The sequence below is a fragment of the Podarcis tiliguerta genome, assembly GCF_965153285.1.
Source record: "Podarcis tiliguerta genome assembly, chromosome: 10".
NCBI classification, from domain to species: domain Eukaryota; kingdom Metazoa; phylum Chordata; class Lepidosauria; order Squamata; family Lacertidae; genus Podarcis; species Podarcis tiliguerta.
Window position 1 is genome coordinate 73896232 of NC_139543.1, and position 17659 is coordinate 73913890.

The window sequence follows — 17659 nt, forward strand, 5'->3', positions numbered from 1 at the left end:
TGTCACCTCTTGCTGCAGTTTCCTTCAATTCTGGATGTAGATGGGGGGGGGGACACTTCTAGGGGACATCGATCTCTGGGAGGGAAACTGGTTAACAGAACTGAGAGCTATTATGGAACAGGGGCTGGTTAAATGTCATTAACAAAAAAATATGGGTGAAGGACATCGTTTTCCCTCGAGTATCTTCAGATCAGACCTATGCTAATAAAAGTAATTGAAAGCTATGGCCTTATCATCCTGTTTTGATACTTATTCTGATATTTTCCTTCCAACCAGTTTCCAAAAGGCACCCTTCACATCCTTGTTTCTCAGGCTGTAGATCAAAGGGTTGAGCATAGGTGTCAAAACTCCATATGCTACAGATATGAGCTTGTCCTTTTCAGAAACCGATTTCCCTTGTGGGTTCAAGTACATGATCATGATTGTGCCATAGAAGACACTGACGACAACAAGGTGAGAGCTGCAGGTGGAAAAGGCTTTCTTGCGACCCTGTGCTGAACGGATGCGCAGTACGGCCAGGCCTATGCGCCCATATGTCAAAACTATGAAACCAAAGGGTGGTATTAGGAGAAAAAGGCTGGAAATATGCATAAATAACTCACTGATATGTGTATCTGAGCAAGCCAATTTGAGGAATGACTGTAACTCACATGCAAAGTGGTTGATGATGTGTCGGCCACAGAAGTCTCTAGGTTGCAACAGAGCTGTGGCTATGGTGTAGAGGAAGCAAAGTGTTACAGGGACAGCCACCAGGGCTATGCAAACTCTCCAGCTCATGATCTGCATGTAGTATAAGGGTTGGCATATAGCCACCAAGCGGTCATATGCCATGATGGCCAGGATGATGCATTCTGTTGAGACAACTAACAAACCAATGTACATCTGCAGCAGGCATCCAGAGAAGGAAATTGTGGGCATGTAAATGAAGCAGTTGACCAAGATATTTGGAAGTGCATTGTTAGTAAGGATAAGGTCAAGTGATGAGAGGACACAAAGAAAGAAATACATGGGAGTATGAAGGTCAGGATCCTTTATACTCAGCAGGATAATAAGTCCATTGCCAAGCACACTAATGAGGTAGGCAATCAAGAGGAACCAAAAGAATACAGCCTGAACTCGGGGGTATTCGGAAAATCCAATCAAGATGAACTCAGTCACCACAGTCTCATTTTCAGCAGCCATAACATTTTCCTGCAGGGTGAAAAGAATGAAGTGTTTAGAAATATGTCACAGCGGGAGGTATGCAGTTTTGGTCATCCCTAAAAAACTGCTCTATCCAAGACAGAAGACCTAGCCAAGACAAATCTGTGGACCATGGGTGCCTATTTTGCTTTCCTTTGCTTTGAGTTTTGAAGATCTGCTGCGTGTTGTTTTTCAATTTTTTTATGATGTTTTTATGGTATATTGCTCTGAGAAACTTTCGTAGAAGGCAAGATGATAACAATGACTGCTACGACTACTACTAAATAAAAAATTTCTGAAATTCAAAACCCACATCAATGCACATCTAAGAAATCAAAAAGGTTATCTGGAACACCCAGATAGCCATTCCTTCTTCAGTAGATACCCTGTCCAAAAAAAAAAGAATTATTATTGTGGAAGTCATAAACTCATTGACAAATATCTGAGCATGTGTTTAAAGGACAAAAAAACCACCCACTGTGGAAATGCTTTGCCTCCACTGTTAGTCAGAAGTTGTAAACTTATAGCCTTATGTATAAGTGGCTCATTTCCCAAAATAAAATTTTAACACAAATTTCTCCCAACCTTTCAGTTCTCTTTAGTCAGGTAATCAAGAAAATAAAGAAAGAAGAACTGAGATAGGATTGCCATCTCAATTGTAGGTATTCGCACAAACCAGCTTGACTTGCTGGGGCTGATGGGAATTGTAGTTTAGCGGCATCTGGAGGGCCAAGTGTTCCCTGTCCCTGCTATAGAGCTGCTGAATCTGAACTACAGATGTAGCATTTACATGCAGATAATAAGCTCACTTACTCCCAAAGCCCTGAATAGCTATGCCTCTGATTCTTCATCAGGCCAAGTGTTGGAAACAGTATGAATACTACTGAAAAGTCAAAGCATGGTCATCCCCTTTTCACTAAAATGCTTACCTGCTGGTGCTTCTCCTAAGGTTGATCTGAGAGGTTTATAACAATATGCTCTCCACAATACATCACAGACCCAGAACACAAAGAAGTTGTAGCAGGAAAGTTGGTGTTAAGAGAGTGATGTTTGTTTTTAAGGTCAGTGAAATGAATTGAAATCTAGTTCACTTCCATGTAAACGGAAGAGTCCTGCTTAGTCCTTGAGATAAAGAAGGTAAGCATTTTGCTCTCATTTTCTTTCCCTTTGTATTATAGGTCCTTCTGGAGTAAGTAAGGTAAGCCCAGAGGTGAATCCCACAAGTAATGGTATGTAATTGAACCCAGGGGGAACATACTTCACATTAACATTTTGGACTTTATTATTTCATAATCTAAATAAGACTATATTGTGAACAGTGTAGGGAGGAGGGAAATTATATGGTAAGCACCACCAACATATTAGCAACATAAATTTACTTTTCTTCTGCCTCATTATTCTTTCTTCCAATCTTTCATTTGATGGAATGTATTCCCCTCACAGAGGGACGCGGGTGGCGCTGTGGTCTAAACTACAGAGCCTAGGGCTTGCCAATCAGAAGGTCAGCAGTTCGAATCCCCGTGACTGGGTGAGCTCCCATTGTTCGGTCCCTGCTCCTGCCCACCTAGCAGTTCGAAAGCATGTCCAAGTTCAAGTAGATAAATAGGTACCGCTCCAGTGGGAAGTTAAACGATGTTTCCGTGCACTGCTCTGGTTCACCAGAAGCGGCTTAGTCATGCTGGCCACATGATCCAGAAGCTGTCAGAGGACAAACGCTGGCTCCCTCAGCCTCACTCACCTCACAGAGGGTTTGTTGTGGGGAAGGAAGGGAAAGAAGAATGTTAGCCAGTTTGAGACTCCTTAAAGGGAGTGAAAGGCAGGATATCAAGTCCAAACTATTCCCCCTCCTCCTCCTCCTCTTCTTCTTTACCATGACTTCCTCTTGTTATCAGAAATTGCCCACTATCAAATGCAATCCATTTGATACTTATTCTGATATTTTCCTTCCAACCAGTTTCCAAAAGGCACCCTTCACATCCCTGTTTCTTAGGCTGTAGATCAAAGGGTTGAGCATAGGTGTCAAAACTCCATACATTAGAGATATGAGCTTGTCCTTTTCAGAAACTGATTTCCCTTGTGGCTTCAAGTACATGATCATGATTATGCCATAGAAGACACTGACGACAACAAGGTGAGAGCTGCAGGTGGAAAAGGCTTTCTTGCGACCCTGTGCTGAACGAATGTGCAGTACAGCCAGGCCTATGCGCCCATATGTCAAAACTATGAAACCAAAGGGTGGTATTAGGAGAAAAAGGCTGGAAATATGCATAAATAACTCACTGATATGTGTATCTGAGCAAGCCAATTTGAGGAATGACTGTAACTCACATGCAAAGTGGTTGATGATGTGTCGGCCAAAGAAGTCTCTAGGTTGCAGACTTCCGGGTTTGAGCGCCATCGGTCATCGCTGCCTTCCTCTGACTCTCGGAGGAAGAGCTCTCAGAAGGACGGGGTTTTACCATAGACGGAGGAAGCCTAAGGCCGTGGGACTCGGCGGGCACCAAGAGCGCGGCTTCAGAACGTCTCCGGGACGAAAAAACAGCCCCGGAGATCGGAGGGGGGGCCAGCGCGGTGCTGCGAGGCTATCGCTACCTTCTTAGAGCGACGTCGCATTGCCGGGACCGGAGAGCGCTCAACCTCTTCTTGCTACAATTCGGATTACAAAACAGAACAATCGTGAGTAAACTGAAGTTAATTTAAAGGATCTAAATTCGGAGAAATGGAATTGGAAGAAAATCGGGACTTTAAATTTCACTTGGAAAGATTTGATTTGAAGCGGAAAGGTTTAAACAGGAAGTCAACCTTCCGCTCTGTAAATAGCAAAAAGTAAAAACTGTGTTACTAATATCTTAAAAGAAGAGACTGTAATAATTAACCTGAAGTCTTGGGAAGGACCAGATCCCCCCCCCCAGGATAGAAAGAGGGGGGGAAATTGGAAAAGACCCTAACTTTCGGATGGAAAGAGGCTGCTGCAGTAGAATCACCGCTCAGGCTCCCAGGTCCTGAGCTGTCAAAATTGAAAGCGTAAGCCTCAGAAAAGGGACTGTGGACGGCTTTTAATAGGGAACATTTGTAACGGAGTTGAAATTGCTACAATAAGAATTTGAACTTTAAATTTTTATACAATATTGCCCCAAAAGGAAGTTAAAAGACATTTTATTTCTTCTGACTTTGGGATTCTTGGGTCCCCCTGGTGGGCATGGACATTGTTACAAAGCTCCCTGGTAACTTTCCACTGTAACTCTCTATTGTAACTCCTCAACTGACTGATAACAAGTGCAGCTGCAGCCTGACCGTGGGAAAGTATATCTTATGGCAGAAAAAGAAGGAAAAGGAAAAGGAGAATTTTATCAGGAAAAAACTACAAGGTCAGGCAAATCTTTCTTGCCAGGAAGAAGAGGATCTTTAGACCCAACAGGAGGTGCCACTTCACAACAGAAAGGAAAAGGAATGTCTAACACAGATGAACTGATTAGTGCAGGCTTTGCAAAACTGCAAGGAGCTATAGACAAACTTACAGAAGAGGTTGCAGAAACAAAAAGAGAGGTGGCAGAAACTAAAAAACAAGTGGCAGAAACGAACAAGGGGATTGCAGAAGCATCTTCTAAAATAGATCAAAATACTATTAGCATAAGGCAGAATACAGACTCAATTAAAAAATTATTGGACGACTCTGCAAAAACAAGAAAGATTGCTGAAGATGCCAGAGAGGCGGTTGCTGCCACAGAGGAGAAATTACCACCTATGAACAGACAGCTTGAGGACTACAGAGCAAGGTTCTCCATGCTTGAACTGAAGGACAAGCAGACAAATCTGAGGATCAGAGGCGTGCCAGAAATTGAGAAAGAGAGCCTACGGGACCTCCTGACACAAGAATTTGAGAAATCTTGGGGACTGGACTCGGAAAAAGAAGAATTCAAAATACTAAGTGCCTTTCGACTGGGAAAAACAAATAAAAGGATGAAAATTAGAGACTGTTTGATTACACTAAGATCCAAAGAAGAAAGGGACAAGATCCTGGGACTACACTTTCAAAAACCGTTGGAAATCTCCCAGTCTAGAGCAGAAATTTTTAAGGACATTCCCAAACACCTTCTGGACCTCAGAGCCAGATACAAAGATTTGGTTGTTCAATTGAGGAGGAACAGCATCATCTTTAGGTGGGAGTTTCCAGAGGGACTTTCTTTCAACTTCAAAGGAAGGAAGATTAAAATAAAATCAGTGGAAGACAGAAACAGTTTTTTGGAGGCCTACGGGGAAGACCTACAGAAAGGCATGGTAGATCTGCTAGAGGAAAGAAGAAGAAAGACAGCAGAGGCAATATTGAACCTGAACCTAGAGGAGAAGACACCACCGAGACCGGAAGAGGAGAAACTATCGGAAGCAGCTGGAGGAACAGAATAGTAACAATACAACATGTCTGTTTGAGCTGGAATTGCAACGGACTGAACTCGGGCCAGAGGAGGAAATCTATTTTTCATATATTAAAAAAAGAGCAATTGGACCTGATTTGCTTGCAAGAAACACATGTGACCAGGTTACATAGAAAAATTTTAATCAACAAAAAGTTGGGACAAGAATTTATCTCATCGGACAAAGTTAAAAAGAGAGGAGTGGTAATTTATGCTAAAGAAGACCTGTCACCAAAATTCGTTTTTAAGGATGAGCAAGGAAGGTATCTGGCCATTGAAATTCAATATCATGGGCAGAAGTATTTGATAGTGGGCGTATATGCGCCTAATGAAGGAAAATCAGAATTTTTTAAAAGGTTGCATGAGACACTGTTGGACTATATGGAGTACAATGTGATTTTAATGGGAGATATGAATGGAGTAGTTTCAACGAATATGGACAAGGCACAAAGACAGGTAGTCTCCAATGATGGAAGACTACCGAAAACTTTCTTTGAACTGACTGACAATCTAGACCTGATTGACATCTGGAGAACGAAGCATCCCTTAGAAAGAGAGGGAACCTTCTTCTCTGAAGCCAAAAAGACCTGGACTAGAATTGACCAAATATGGACCACTAGAGAACTGGCACCAAAGATAAAAAAAGTGGAAATCTGCCCAAAGACTTGCTCCGACCATAATGCTGTAAAGATGTTAATGAACCTACAACCAATTGGTTCCTTTAGATGGAGGATGAATGACTCTCTATTTAGAGATGAAGAATTTGTTAAGAAAGCCCAGAAGACTTTGAAAGACTATTTCGAGATAAATTTGAATACCACGGTTGAGAAAAGAACCATCTGGGACGCAAGTAAAGCCGTTATGAGAGGATTTTTGATACAACAGAATGCACTTAGGAAAAGATCACAACAGGAAAAAAGGGAAAAAGTTTTAGAAAAGATCAAGGAAGGTGAAAAGAGATTGAGATCAAAACCAAAGTCACAAGAAATATTAAGAGAAATAAAGCTATATCAAGTACAGTATATGCAAATGATAAACCAAGAGATTGAATGGAAAATTAGACAAATGAGACAAAGAACATTTGAATCGGCAAATAAATGTGGAAAGCTATTGGCATGGCAAATGAAGAAGAGACAGAAAATGAACACTATCACAAATTTGGAAGTGGAAGGAAAAACTTTACAGTATCCCACTGAGATTAGAAGTGCTTTTCAAAAATACTTTTGTCAGAGCTGGCTCCTGGTCCCAGCTCACAGAGGACCAACGCTAGCCGGTAGTAATGTACAAAAGTCTTTATTGAAGTACAGTTTCCATTTCCAAGCCGCAGCGCCCCAGCTCTACGTCTAGGGTTTAGACCGGCGAAGCTCCATCTGAATCTCCGCCCCCTGTACACCAGTTTAAGACTCTAGCCTTACTCCACCTCTTCCGTCTCTCCTTTCTCCTCTGGGTCCTGCTACCCCCCGGGGTTCCTTCCTTCCTGGACTCTTCCGACGCAGACGTTGACCCCCCTGACTCCTCCCTCTCTCTTCGGCGGGCTTTAGGACCTGGCTCCCTATCCGGGCTGCCAACTGTGCCGCCCTCCTGTACATTTGAACTTGGCGCGCGCGCGCAGCCTTCAACCTTCCTCTTGACCGTTTCCTCGCTCCCCGACGGAGGCGTGGTCAATCCTCCCTCATGTTCTCCCGCTGGCAGCGCGCCGCCTGATCCCGATGCCTGGGACTCCTCCCCCCTACTGCACTCTGGTGTGGACGCTGGTCCGGATTTCCAACTGCTGCTCTCTGAGTCCCCTCTGGCCCCTTCTTCCTGGAGTGTCCCCCTGGGCACCCCCCTTGCCCTGACCATGGGAGCCCCTTTCTGTGAATCATCCGATTCACTGGAAAGACTCAGAGACCTCGGACCGCTGTCATCGCTGACATTTCCTTCGGACTCCTCCCCCTCGCTCTCCATTTCCTCCCTTCCCTGTGCCTCTGCTCCTGAACCCCTGACAACTTTAAACAGCTTTATTCTCAACAACCACAGAAAGATATAGAGATAGAAGAATTTCTGAAAGTGAATGGGCTACCAAAAATATCACAAGAAAATAAACTCAAACTGAATAGTATGATAACAGAACATGAGGTTGAGAGCGCCATTCAAAACATGCAACTAGGCAAATCTCCAGGACCTGATGGACTGACCGCAAGATACTACAAATCATTGAAAGACTGGTTAATTCAACCCTTAAAGGAGGTATGTAATGAAATTCTTCAGGGGAAAAAGGCTCCAGAAACGTGGAAAGAAGCTTTTGTGACTCTTATACCAAAGACAGACTCTGAAAAACATCAACTCAGAAACTATCGGCCTATATCATTGCTTAACGTGGATTACAAAATATTTGCAGACATCTTGGCTAGAAGATTAAAAAAAGTCCTAATAGAGGAGATTCATAAAGATCAAGCAGGCTTTCTCCCAGGAAGGCACCTATCAGATAACGTAAGAAATATAATCGACATTTTGGAACTTTTACAGGAAAATATAAATACAAAAGCGGCTTTGATATTTGTTGACGCGGAGAAAGCCTTTGACAACATCTCTTGGAGCTTTATGAAGAAGAATCTTCATGGCATGGGGGTAGGCCAAGAATTTGAAAATGGTATAGGAGCAATCTATTCTGAACAAAAAACCAAACTAATTGTTAATAATGTTTTGACAGAGGAGTTCAGAATAGAAAAAGGAACACGACAAGGTTGCTCTATTTCCCCTTTGCTTTTTATATCGGTCCTGGAGGTGCTGCTGAACATGATTAGAAAGGACCAATTGGTCAAAGGGATTCAGGTCGGAGCCAAACAATATAAATTAGGAGCTTTTGCAGATGATCTGGTTTTGACATTACAGGAGCCAGAATCTAGTGTGAAAAAAGTTTGAGAACTGATTCAATAATTTGGCCAATTGGCAGGTTTTAAATTAAATAAAGAAAGATGGCTGCCGAGCTTGAGCTCCGCGTTAGTACTGTGTTATTTGTGCTATTTTATTAGTCTTTTATTATTGTTTTAAGTGATAAGGGAGATTAATAGCTGAAGGAAACCCGCTGTGAACTTTTACTGCAGCTGAGTGAGTATAACTCCCCAAAGGAAAAGAACGTGACTAGAGAGAAATTCTTGGGAGGAAAGAAAAACCGCTTACCTGATAAGGGCCTGGAGAGGCCTTGGAACCCCTCCTTATTACTCAAAACTGCCTTGCGGAGAGCCCTGCGACGGAGCTAATGATCCTAGTTTAGCTTATTAAGTTTTTAACTCAAAGTTTTAAGTTAATGCATTGTAGCGTGTTTATTACAACAAGAAAGAAAGAATCCACAACTTTAATGAAACAATGGTGACGACCAGGAGTGGCCGCAAAACCTCAGGCTTTTCTCTGAAGGCTGTAAGACCCACCTTTAAAAGAGCCACTCTAAAGAAAGCACAAACAAAAATCACTTGCTTCTACAGGAACAGAGCAAAATGTGGAATAAATGAGGAAACGACTGAAATGAATGAGAACAAGAACAAGAAGGGAAGAGAAACTCTACTCTCTCCTACCAATCTTTCTTACAGCCATAGTGAAGGACAGGTTATGCAAAGAAAGGAGTGCACTAAAAGCAGCGATAAAAGCCTGAAGTACATCGATACAGCTGATGAAGTATCCCCGAAACTGAAAGCCAAATCCCAAGTTCCCCCCGAACCATCGTTAGATCAAAAAATGGAGGAACTAATGTTAAAACAAATTTCGGAATTGGCCTCGGGAAATATTAAACCCTCGAAAGACTCTTATTCTCATTCCCACGAGACAAATGAAGAGGGTTTATCTATCATCAAATGGCTAGTGCTCCTTACTGAGGACATCGAATCCATAAAGTCCTACATGGACATTTGCACAAAAATTTTCACCATCATGGCTGACTTATGTAAATCTCTCTGGAGAAAACCCATCGGAATGCCTGCAGAATCAGAGAGTAAACATGGCCTCGCATCCACCCTCTGTACGAGTGGCCCATTAAGGAAGGGTAAGAAAGCCTGCAGAGCTAATGCTTGTAAAAGGAGATCCACAGTTGTAAAAAATGTTAAAAAAAGTAAAAACATAAAAAATTTTAAGCCAGTGTATTATAAAAAAATGGTTTTTAAAAAGCTTTTTAACCTACTAGAGAGCACATCAGCCTCTGGGACTAGAGGGAATATGGCGAAGCCTTTAGCCAAGAAGTTAGTCAAACAGGATTTGCACCCAAACGTCTGTGCTGATAAAGCTCTGGATTGTCTAGAATCTTCAGCGCTTGCCCCACCATCAAGCTCTAAGCAAGATTTATTACTCCAAGATCCATGGTCCTATGTTTTAACCATAGACAACTCCAAATCCTATAAGGAGAGCATTCCAACAAATAAGAACTGGAAGCTGGTGTTGCTTCAAAACAAGCTTGTTTTTTCAAGCTATCCTAAGCCTCCAGGATTCTTATCTCAAGAGGATCGCAAAGTCCATTTACTGAACTTCCTTAAGGCATATATGCCAGGTACTCTGAGTAATCCCACGGAGTTGGACCATGTGGAATATCTATATTTTGATGGCCTGCATGCCAGGGCGGTGGCTACATTCCATGATCGGAGATTGGCAAAACTGGTATATAAACACAGAGAACGCCTAAAGACAAGTGGTGTAAAAATATCAAGATACTTTAAAAATGAGGCCTCTCCTATCCCACTATTCCCCAGCTCTGCAACTTCGACTGCAGCACTTCATCAAAAGGCCGAATACCACACTTTAATTGATATAAAAGCCACCGAGGACTCGCCTAATCACCACCCAGAGTTACTTACTAATGATCTTCAAAGACCAGACTCTCCCGGGACTTTATATGAGGTGAGCCAAGGTAACGGGTTCGAAAGTTTTGAAAATAACTTAGTTTACTCCTACTGCGCTCTCCCCCAAGAAACTCAGAACAAAATACTTTATAGACTGAATAACCTCCGTTCTTGTCTGACAAATCTGACGAAGGACCAACCAGGACCACACAACCAAAACATATCTGATTTTGCCCCAGATCAGGCTTCATACCTCTATCGTCACGAGCTGGATTTGTGGGTCAGGAAACCCTCCGTTACCCCAGGCCAACTGGTTGCTGTGGAGATGAATCCATCCTCTCAGATCTTGGAGCCGAAACGCCCCTCCTATAAACCAGCCCACATGCAATCCATCCCAGAGGCAAACCTGGTCACTACATTAGCATGGGATAAAATGAGAGAACTTAATGAGACTGAATTGGGCTCTCCAAATAAAGTGCCCAGCATGGGTGCGCCAGGTTGCAACCCTAGCATTCCACCTTCCTCAAATGTGAGCATACTGAATACATCTTTAAACATCATTGAATTAGCATCTGAACTAGCTGAACCCGCTGAAAGGGCTAATAGCAAGAACCAGAGGAACTTGGGGTGACATCCGGAATGCACCACGCATACCTCACTAGCACCCTTAAATCAAAGATCTCTCCAAACTCTATCTATTATGTCCTGGAATGTAGCTGGACTCACATGTAAATTAGCTGATTCTGATTTTATAAATTTTCTTGAGTCTTATGATATAATACTTCTGCAGGAAACCTGGTCTCTTAAACTTTTAAATATTCCTAATTTTATTACTTATAATTTACCCGCTACTAAAATGTCAACAAAAGGCCGACCTAAAGCCGGTTTGATCTGCGGTATTAAACAGTCTGCTAACCTTAAAATTAACTATACCAGAAATATTGGACAGTATGCACAATTGTTATCATTTTCCATTGCTTACAGGGAAATTCTTCTTTTAAATATATATTTTCCTCCCATAGAGTTGGAAATTAGACCAGATGATGGTTGGAATATAGTCTCTGAAGAGCTGTATTTAATACGTAGTAAATCTCCAAATATCCCCCTGATTGTAATGGGAGACACCAATGCTCGAATTGGATCAGATAATACAGCTCTCTATAAACGTTATGTCTCAAATCTAGCTGAAGATGCCCCACTTCCATTGAGAATAGGGAGGAATTCAAAGGACATCATTATTAATAAAGCGGGAGGAAAACTTTTACAATTGGTTTTAGAATTTAATCTCTCATTTTTGAATGGCTCAATGTGGCCGGATATTCCAGGAAATTTTACCTTTAGCTCCAAAAGGGGTAGGAGTGTAATCGACTATTCTCTAGTTTCAGTTGAAATGTTAAATGAAGTTGCCTCTTTTACAGTTGTACCTCGCTCAGAGAGTGACCACTTCCCAATAGTTTTAGAGATGTACAGGAATGCTAGAAATAATGATATCTGTCCTCTTATTAGTATTGATAAGACTATTTATGCCAAAAGAATTTATATAAGTGATAAAAATAGGGAGGATCTATTAGCAGTATTTGAAAATAACCCAGTTACTCTCGAACCTGTGGCTAACCAAAATTTGATGCCGCTGGAGGACAATGATTGTTATTATAAGACTATCCAGGAATTATTCTCTTCTTTTTTAGACCCTCAGTTCAGCAACAAACCTTCAAATAAGTATAACTGGTTTGATAAAGATTGTATTAACTATAAGAAAAAACTTAGAACTTGTCTAAAAGAGGCCTATATTACCAACTCTCAAGATCTCTGGCAGACTTATTTTGAAATGAAAAATGCTTTTAAGAACATGCTCCTGGAAAAAAAATCTGAGTTTGCACTAGCCAAATGGTCTAAAATTGTTACTGCATTAGAAATTAAAGATACCAAAACTTTTTGGTCACTTCTCTCAATAAAAGATATCACTGATTTCCCTAATATAAGCGATGAGGCTTGGATCTCACATTTTACTGCTGTTTTTTATGATCACCAAGTCTGTAAAAAGGAAAATTTTATATTTTCTCTGGTAAAAACTACACAATTTCAAATTACTGTTGAGGAGATGAAAAGGATAATTTTCTCGTTTAAGCAAGGGAAATCACCTGGTATGGATGGCATTCCAATAGACCTGTTGAGATTAGATGTAGAATGGTGGGCCTCTAAACTTGTGCCGCTTTTTAATTCTATCTATCACTCAGCCCTTGTACCTAAGTCGTGGAACAACTCAATAGTGGTACCGATCTTTAAAAAAGGTGATAGGAATTGCCAAGAGAATTACAGGCCTATAAGTTTGTTACCATGCATAAGTAAAATCTATGCCAAATCTCTGCTTATTAAATTGGAAGAATGGATGCTGACAAAAGGTCTACCTGGTAAAGAGCAGGCTGGTTTTAAGGCAGGCTCGTCAACTCTTGACCACTGTCTAGTGTTAAGCCATCTTGTGGATAAATATGTCATGAGAAATAAACAAAAACTCTTTGTGGCATTTGTGGATTTAAAAAGCGCCTTTGATTCGGTCGACCGCAACAAACTATGGACTAAACTAGAACATCTTGGTATCGACCCATATCTACTTACATTGATTCAAAGTTTACATTCTAATAACCAAATATATGTTAAAGTATCAAAAGACGGTAGACTTGCAGGTCCCATTGTGAATAATCGAGGAGTTAGGCAAGGCTGTATCTTGACCCCTACCCTATTTAATCTATTTTTATCTGACCTACCATTATTTCTTCAAAACGTAACGACTCATACTCCTTATTTAAACAATAGCCCACTCTTTTTATTACTTTATGCAGATGATGCTGTAATTATTTCACTCTCTGTTTTGGGTTTAAAAAAATTATTTAAGAGCTTCTCAAACTACTGCTCTCTCAATAATCTCAAAATTAATTACGAAAAGACAAAGATTATGCAGTTCAGAAAGAGAGGGAACCCAAAAGGCTGTATAATTAATGGACATCTAATACAGGAAGTTAAGCACTTCAATTATCTGGGAATCACATTCAAAAATAATATGAATTGGAATACACATATATGTGCTGCAATAGCTAAGGCCAAAGTGACAGCCCAATATATTAAATCCTACTTTTTTTCTCCAGTAGGAAACAGATTTATTCCAGCTGTATTGCAAGTGATTGACATGAAACTCTGTGCCCAACTTCTATACGGCACACCAGTGTGGATTTCAGGTGACCTCAAAAGGTTGGATAAATTTCACGCATCCCTTCTGAGGTCATTATTAGGACTTGCAAACTCTGTAAAATATGAAACATTATGTTGTGAGCTGGGAATATTGCCTTTATCAGTAAGAGCATGGCTGAGGACCTTGAAATATTGGATCTTCCTCCATTATAGAGCCCTATCCCCAAATTCTCTACTTTACGATCTTTTAAGTGATAGCGTAATCTACAATCTATCATCGATTTGTAGGAGAAAACTGGATTCGATAGGGCTCACTCTAACTGACTTTGAAATCTCTGATCCAAAAGATATATGGGAAACTATCAGGAAGACCCTTACAGAAAAAACTGTTCTCACCATGCTTGAGGTTGCAAAGCACAGTATCTGCTCTCCTATCCACTTAAATCTCCCTTTGTGTAGAGATTTCCAAAAGGGATACATGACAAATCTGAAGAAACATGAATCGTGCAGGCTGTTTATGTTGGCCAGATTTAACATGTTTCCCTCGGTGGTAGTGAGAGGAAGATACTTAGCTATCCCAGAATCAGAGCGTCTCTGCAGATGCGGAAAGCAAGAACCCGATACTCTGGAGCATATATTTTTTTCCTGTGATTTTGGCAGGTATGCCAGAGGACAATTATTTGAGGCCCTAGAATTGAATGGGCAGATTTTTGTACAGCCAACTGTTCAGGGCCTGCTGGCGGACGGCGATGATCGAGTCACTTTGATAGTGGCTAAATTTTTGGGTGCTGTCCATGAGGAAAGAGTGGCCCATGATAAAGAGTCTTAGTGGTTTTTAATGGTAGGTGCTGTTGTGTTGTATTGTACTGTCAATGTGCATTGATTTATTTTTTGGGGTTGGGATTTGGACTGGGATGGGCTGTGTTCGCTGAGCCCGTATTTTGTGCAGTCTGTGTGTGGTGTTTGTATGTTGCTTTGCGATGTTTTATGCCTAATAAAGGATTTTGAATTTGAATTTAAATTAAATAAAACAAAAACTAAGGTTTTGACAAAAAATCTAACAGAAATTAAAAATGAAAGGTTTCAGAATGAGACAGGTTTGACAGTGGCGAAAAAAGTAAAATACTTGGGAATTACTATGACTGCTAAAAATGGGAACTTATTTAAGGATAACTATGAAAAATGTTGGACGGAGATAAAAAAGGATCTAGATATATGGTCTAATTTGAAACTCTCACTTTTAGGACGTATTGCTGTGATAAAGATGAATGTATTGCCAAGAATGTTATTTTTATTCCAGACATTGCAGATTATTGACAAAACAGACTGTTTCAAGAAGTGGCAGAAAGACATATCTAGATTTGTCTGGCAGGGCAAAAAGCCAAGAATAAAATTTAAAATACTAACAGATGCAAAGGAAAGAGGGGGCTTTGCCCTGCCGGACTTAAAACTTTATTATGAAGCAGCAGCTTTCTGCTGGCTAAAAGAATGGCTACTTCTTGAAAATACAGATGTACTGGATCTAGAAGGTTTTAACAATGTGTTTGGTTGGCATGCATACTTATGGTACGACAAGGTTAAAGTGCATAAAATGTTCAAAATTCACATTGTTAGGAAAGCATTGTTTAATGTGTGGATTAGATACAAGGATTTTTTGGAAAACAAAACTCCAAGGTGGTTGTCTCCAATGGAAGCGAAAGCTTTAAAGAAACTCAATATGGAGGCCAACTGGCCAAAGTATTGGGAAATTTTAGAACAAGACGGAGACAAATTGAAACTACAGAGTTTTGATAAATTAAAAAGCAAAGTCCGAGATTGGCTCCACTATCATCAAATAATGGAGGCATTTAAAATGGATAGGAAAATTGGCTTCCAGGTGGAAAAATCAAAATTGGAAACAGAACTGTTAGAACCCAAAACAAAAATATTGTCAAGAATGTATAACTTGCTGCTGAAATGGAATACACAGGATGAGGAAGTGAAATCAGCAATGATCAAGTGGGCACAAGATGTTGGTCATAATATAATGTTTGCTGACTGGGAACGGTTATGGACCACTGGAATAAAGTTTACGGCATGTAATGCCTTAAGAGAGAATATAATGAAAATGATTTACAGATGGTACATGACACCAGTCAAGCTAGCAAAAATTTATCATATGCCCGATAACAAATGTTGGAAATGTAAAGAATCTGAAGGCACCTTCTTTCACCTTTGGTGGATGTGCCCAAGGATTAAGCCCTTCTGGGAGATGATTTACAATGAATTGAAAAAAGTGTTTAAATACACATTTCGAAAGAACCCAGAAGCCTTTCTCCTGGGCATGGTTAACCAACAGGTTCAGGCGAAGGATAGGACTTTTTTTATGTATGCCACAACAGCAGCAAGAATACTCATCGCACAGTATTGGAAGACGCAAGAACTACCCACACTGGAAGAATGGCAGATGAAGGTTATCGACTATATGGAATTAGCAGAAATGACTGGCAGAATCAGAGACCTGGGAGAGGAGACGGTGAAGGAAGATTGGAGGAAGTTTAAAGACTATTTACAGAAGCATTATAAGATAAAGAAAGTTTGAGGACATCAGACTAAATTTAAATGAATATTAGCAAAAAAAATTATGATTAAGAAAGATAAACGTTCTTAAGATAAATGGAAATGTAATTACATTAAGAGATTATGATTAAGTTGAATTTTAGACATGTCAGAGGGAAAAAAATTACTGTCAGAATATAAGATCTGGAATACAGAGTGGGAAGGTCTGGGGAAGTCGCAGACACAGGATAATGTTAAATAATGCAAAGACACAATGATTGTTTTTAACTTTTCTCTTTATTTTTTCTTTTATTTTTTTTCTTATACATTGTGGTTTATATTGTTTGACTGTGTTGTTTGTATTTTATGTTTTGTACTTGATTGTTTCTATTGTTTGTTTATTAATTGTTAAAATAAAAAAATATTATATATATATAAAAACACAGACGTCTCTAGGTTGCAACAGAGCTGTGACTACGGTGCAGAGGAAGCAAAGTGTTACAGAGACAGCCACCAGGGCTATGCAAACTCTCCAGCTCATGATCTGCATGTAGTATAAGGGTTGGCATATAGCCACCAAGCGGTCATATGCCATGATGGCATATGCCATGATGGCCAGTAGTGTCATGGCATCAGCAGTCAGTCACCTTTGGGTCAACGTACTGTTTGGAGCACTGTCGGGGGGGGGGGACATTTTAACACAGGTGAGGCGGGGAAATTTTTTTACTAAACTGGATCTCAGGGGAGCGTACAATCTGATTAGAATACGGGAGGGGGACGAATGGAAAACCACCATGTTCACCCCCCTGGGGGCGTTTGAGTACTTAGTCATGCCATTTGGATTACAATCAGGCTCCGCCTGCTTTCAAGCTTTCATGCACCACGTGTTGGGGCCCCTGCTGTACAAGAACTGCATGGCCTTTTTGGACGACGTCTTAATCTATTCAGACAATGAGGAGCAACATGTCACAGACGTCCGGGAAGTGCTAAAAAGACTGCATAAGCACCAGCTTTGGGTCAAGCTGGAAAAATGCCAGTTCCACGCCCGAGAAGTCGAATTTCTGGGGTACAGGTTGTCGGACAAGGGCCTAGCCATGGACCCGAGCAAGGTGCAGGCGGTGTTGGAGTGGAAGGCACCCAAGACCCGGAAGGACGTGCAGAGGTTCCTAGGGTTCAGCAACTTCTACAGGAAGTTCATCAAGAACTTCGCCCACTTGACAGCGCCCATCACAGATTGTCTCAGCAGCAAGAAGAAGTTCGCCTGGACAGAAAGTGCCCAGCAATCCTTTGAAAAGCTGAAGAAGGCGTTCGCTTCGGAGGAGCAGCTCCTGCATGTGGATCTGAAGAAGCCCATGAGGTTGGAAACCGACGCGTCTGACCGAGCCATTGGGGCGGTCCTTCTTTTGCAGGGGGGAGCCGGAGGGGACTGGAGACCGTGTGCCTTTTTCTCGAGGAAGCTGAGCAAATCGGAGCAGAACTATACCGTGTATGACCGCGAACTGCTTGTGATCTATGCGGCGTTTCGACGATGGAGAC

General features: G+C 41.1%; 2 protein-coding genes across 2 annotated transcripts; both read right to left on the reverse strand.

Moving 5' to 3' along the window:
• LOC310659193 (olfactory receptor 13H1-like) lies at positions 1-1248 on the reverse strand. The gene has a single exon (XM_083402408.1). It carries the CDS (start codon positions 1180-1182, stop codon positions 250-252), a length of 933 nt encoding a protein of 310 aa, XP_083258534.1. The 5' UTR covers positions 1183-1248; the 3' UTR covers positions 1-249.
• Positions 1249-3109: 1861 nt separating this feature from the next.
• Positions 3110-16751, reverse strand: LOC310658859 (olfactory receptor 13H1-like; the record flags this gene model as incomplete). The annotated part of the gene is made up of 2 exons (XM_083401230.1): positions 3110-3560; positions 16588-16751. The coding sequence occupies 2 exons, from the start codon at positions 16749-16751 to the stop codon at positions 3110-3112; spliced, it is 615 nt and encodes a 204-aa protein (XP_083257356.1).
• Between the last annotated feature and the right edge of the window lie 908 nt (positions 16752-17659).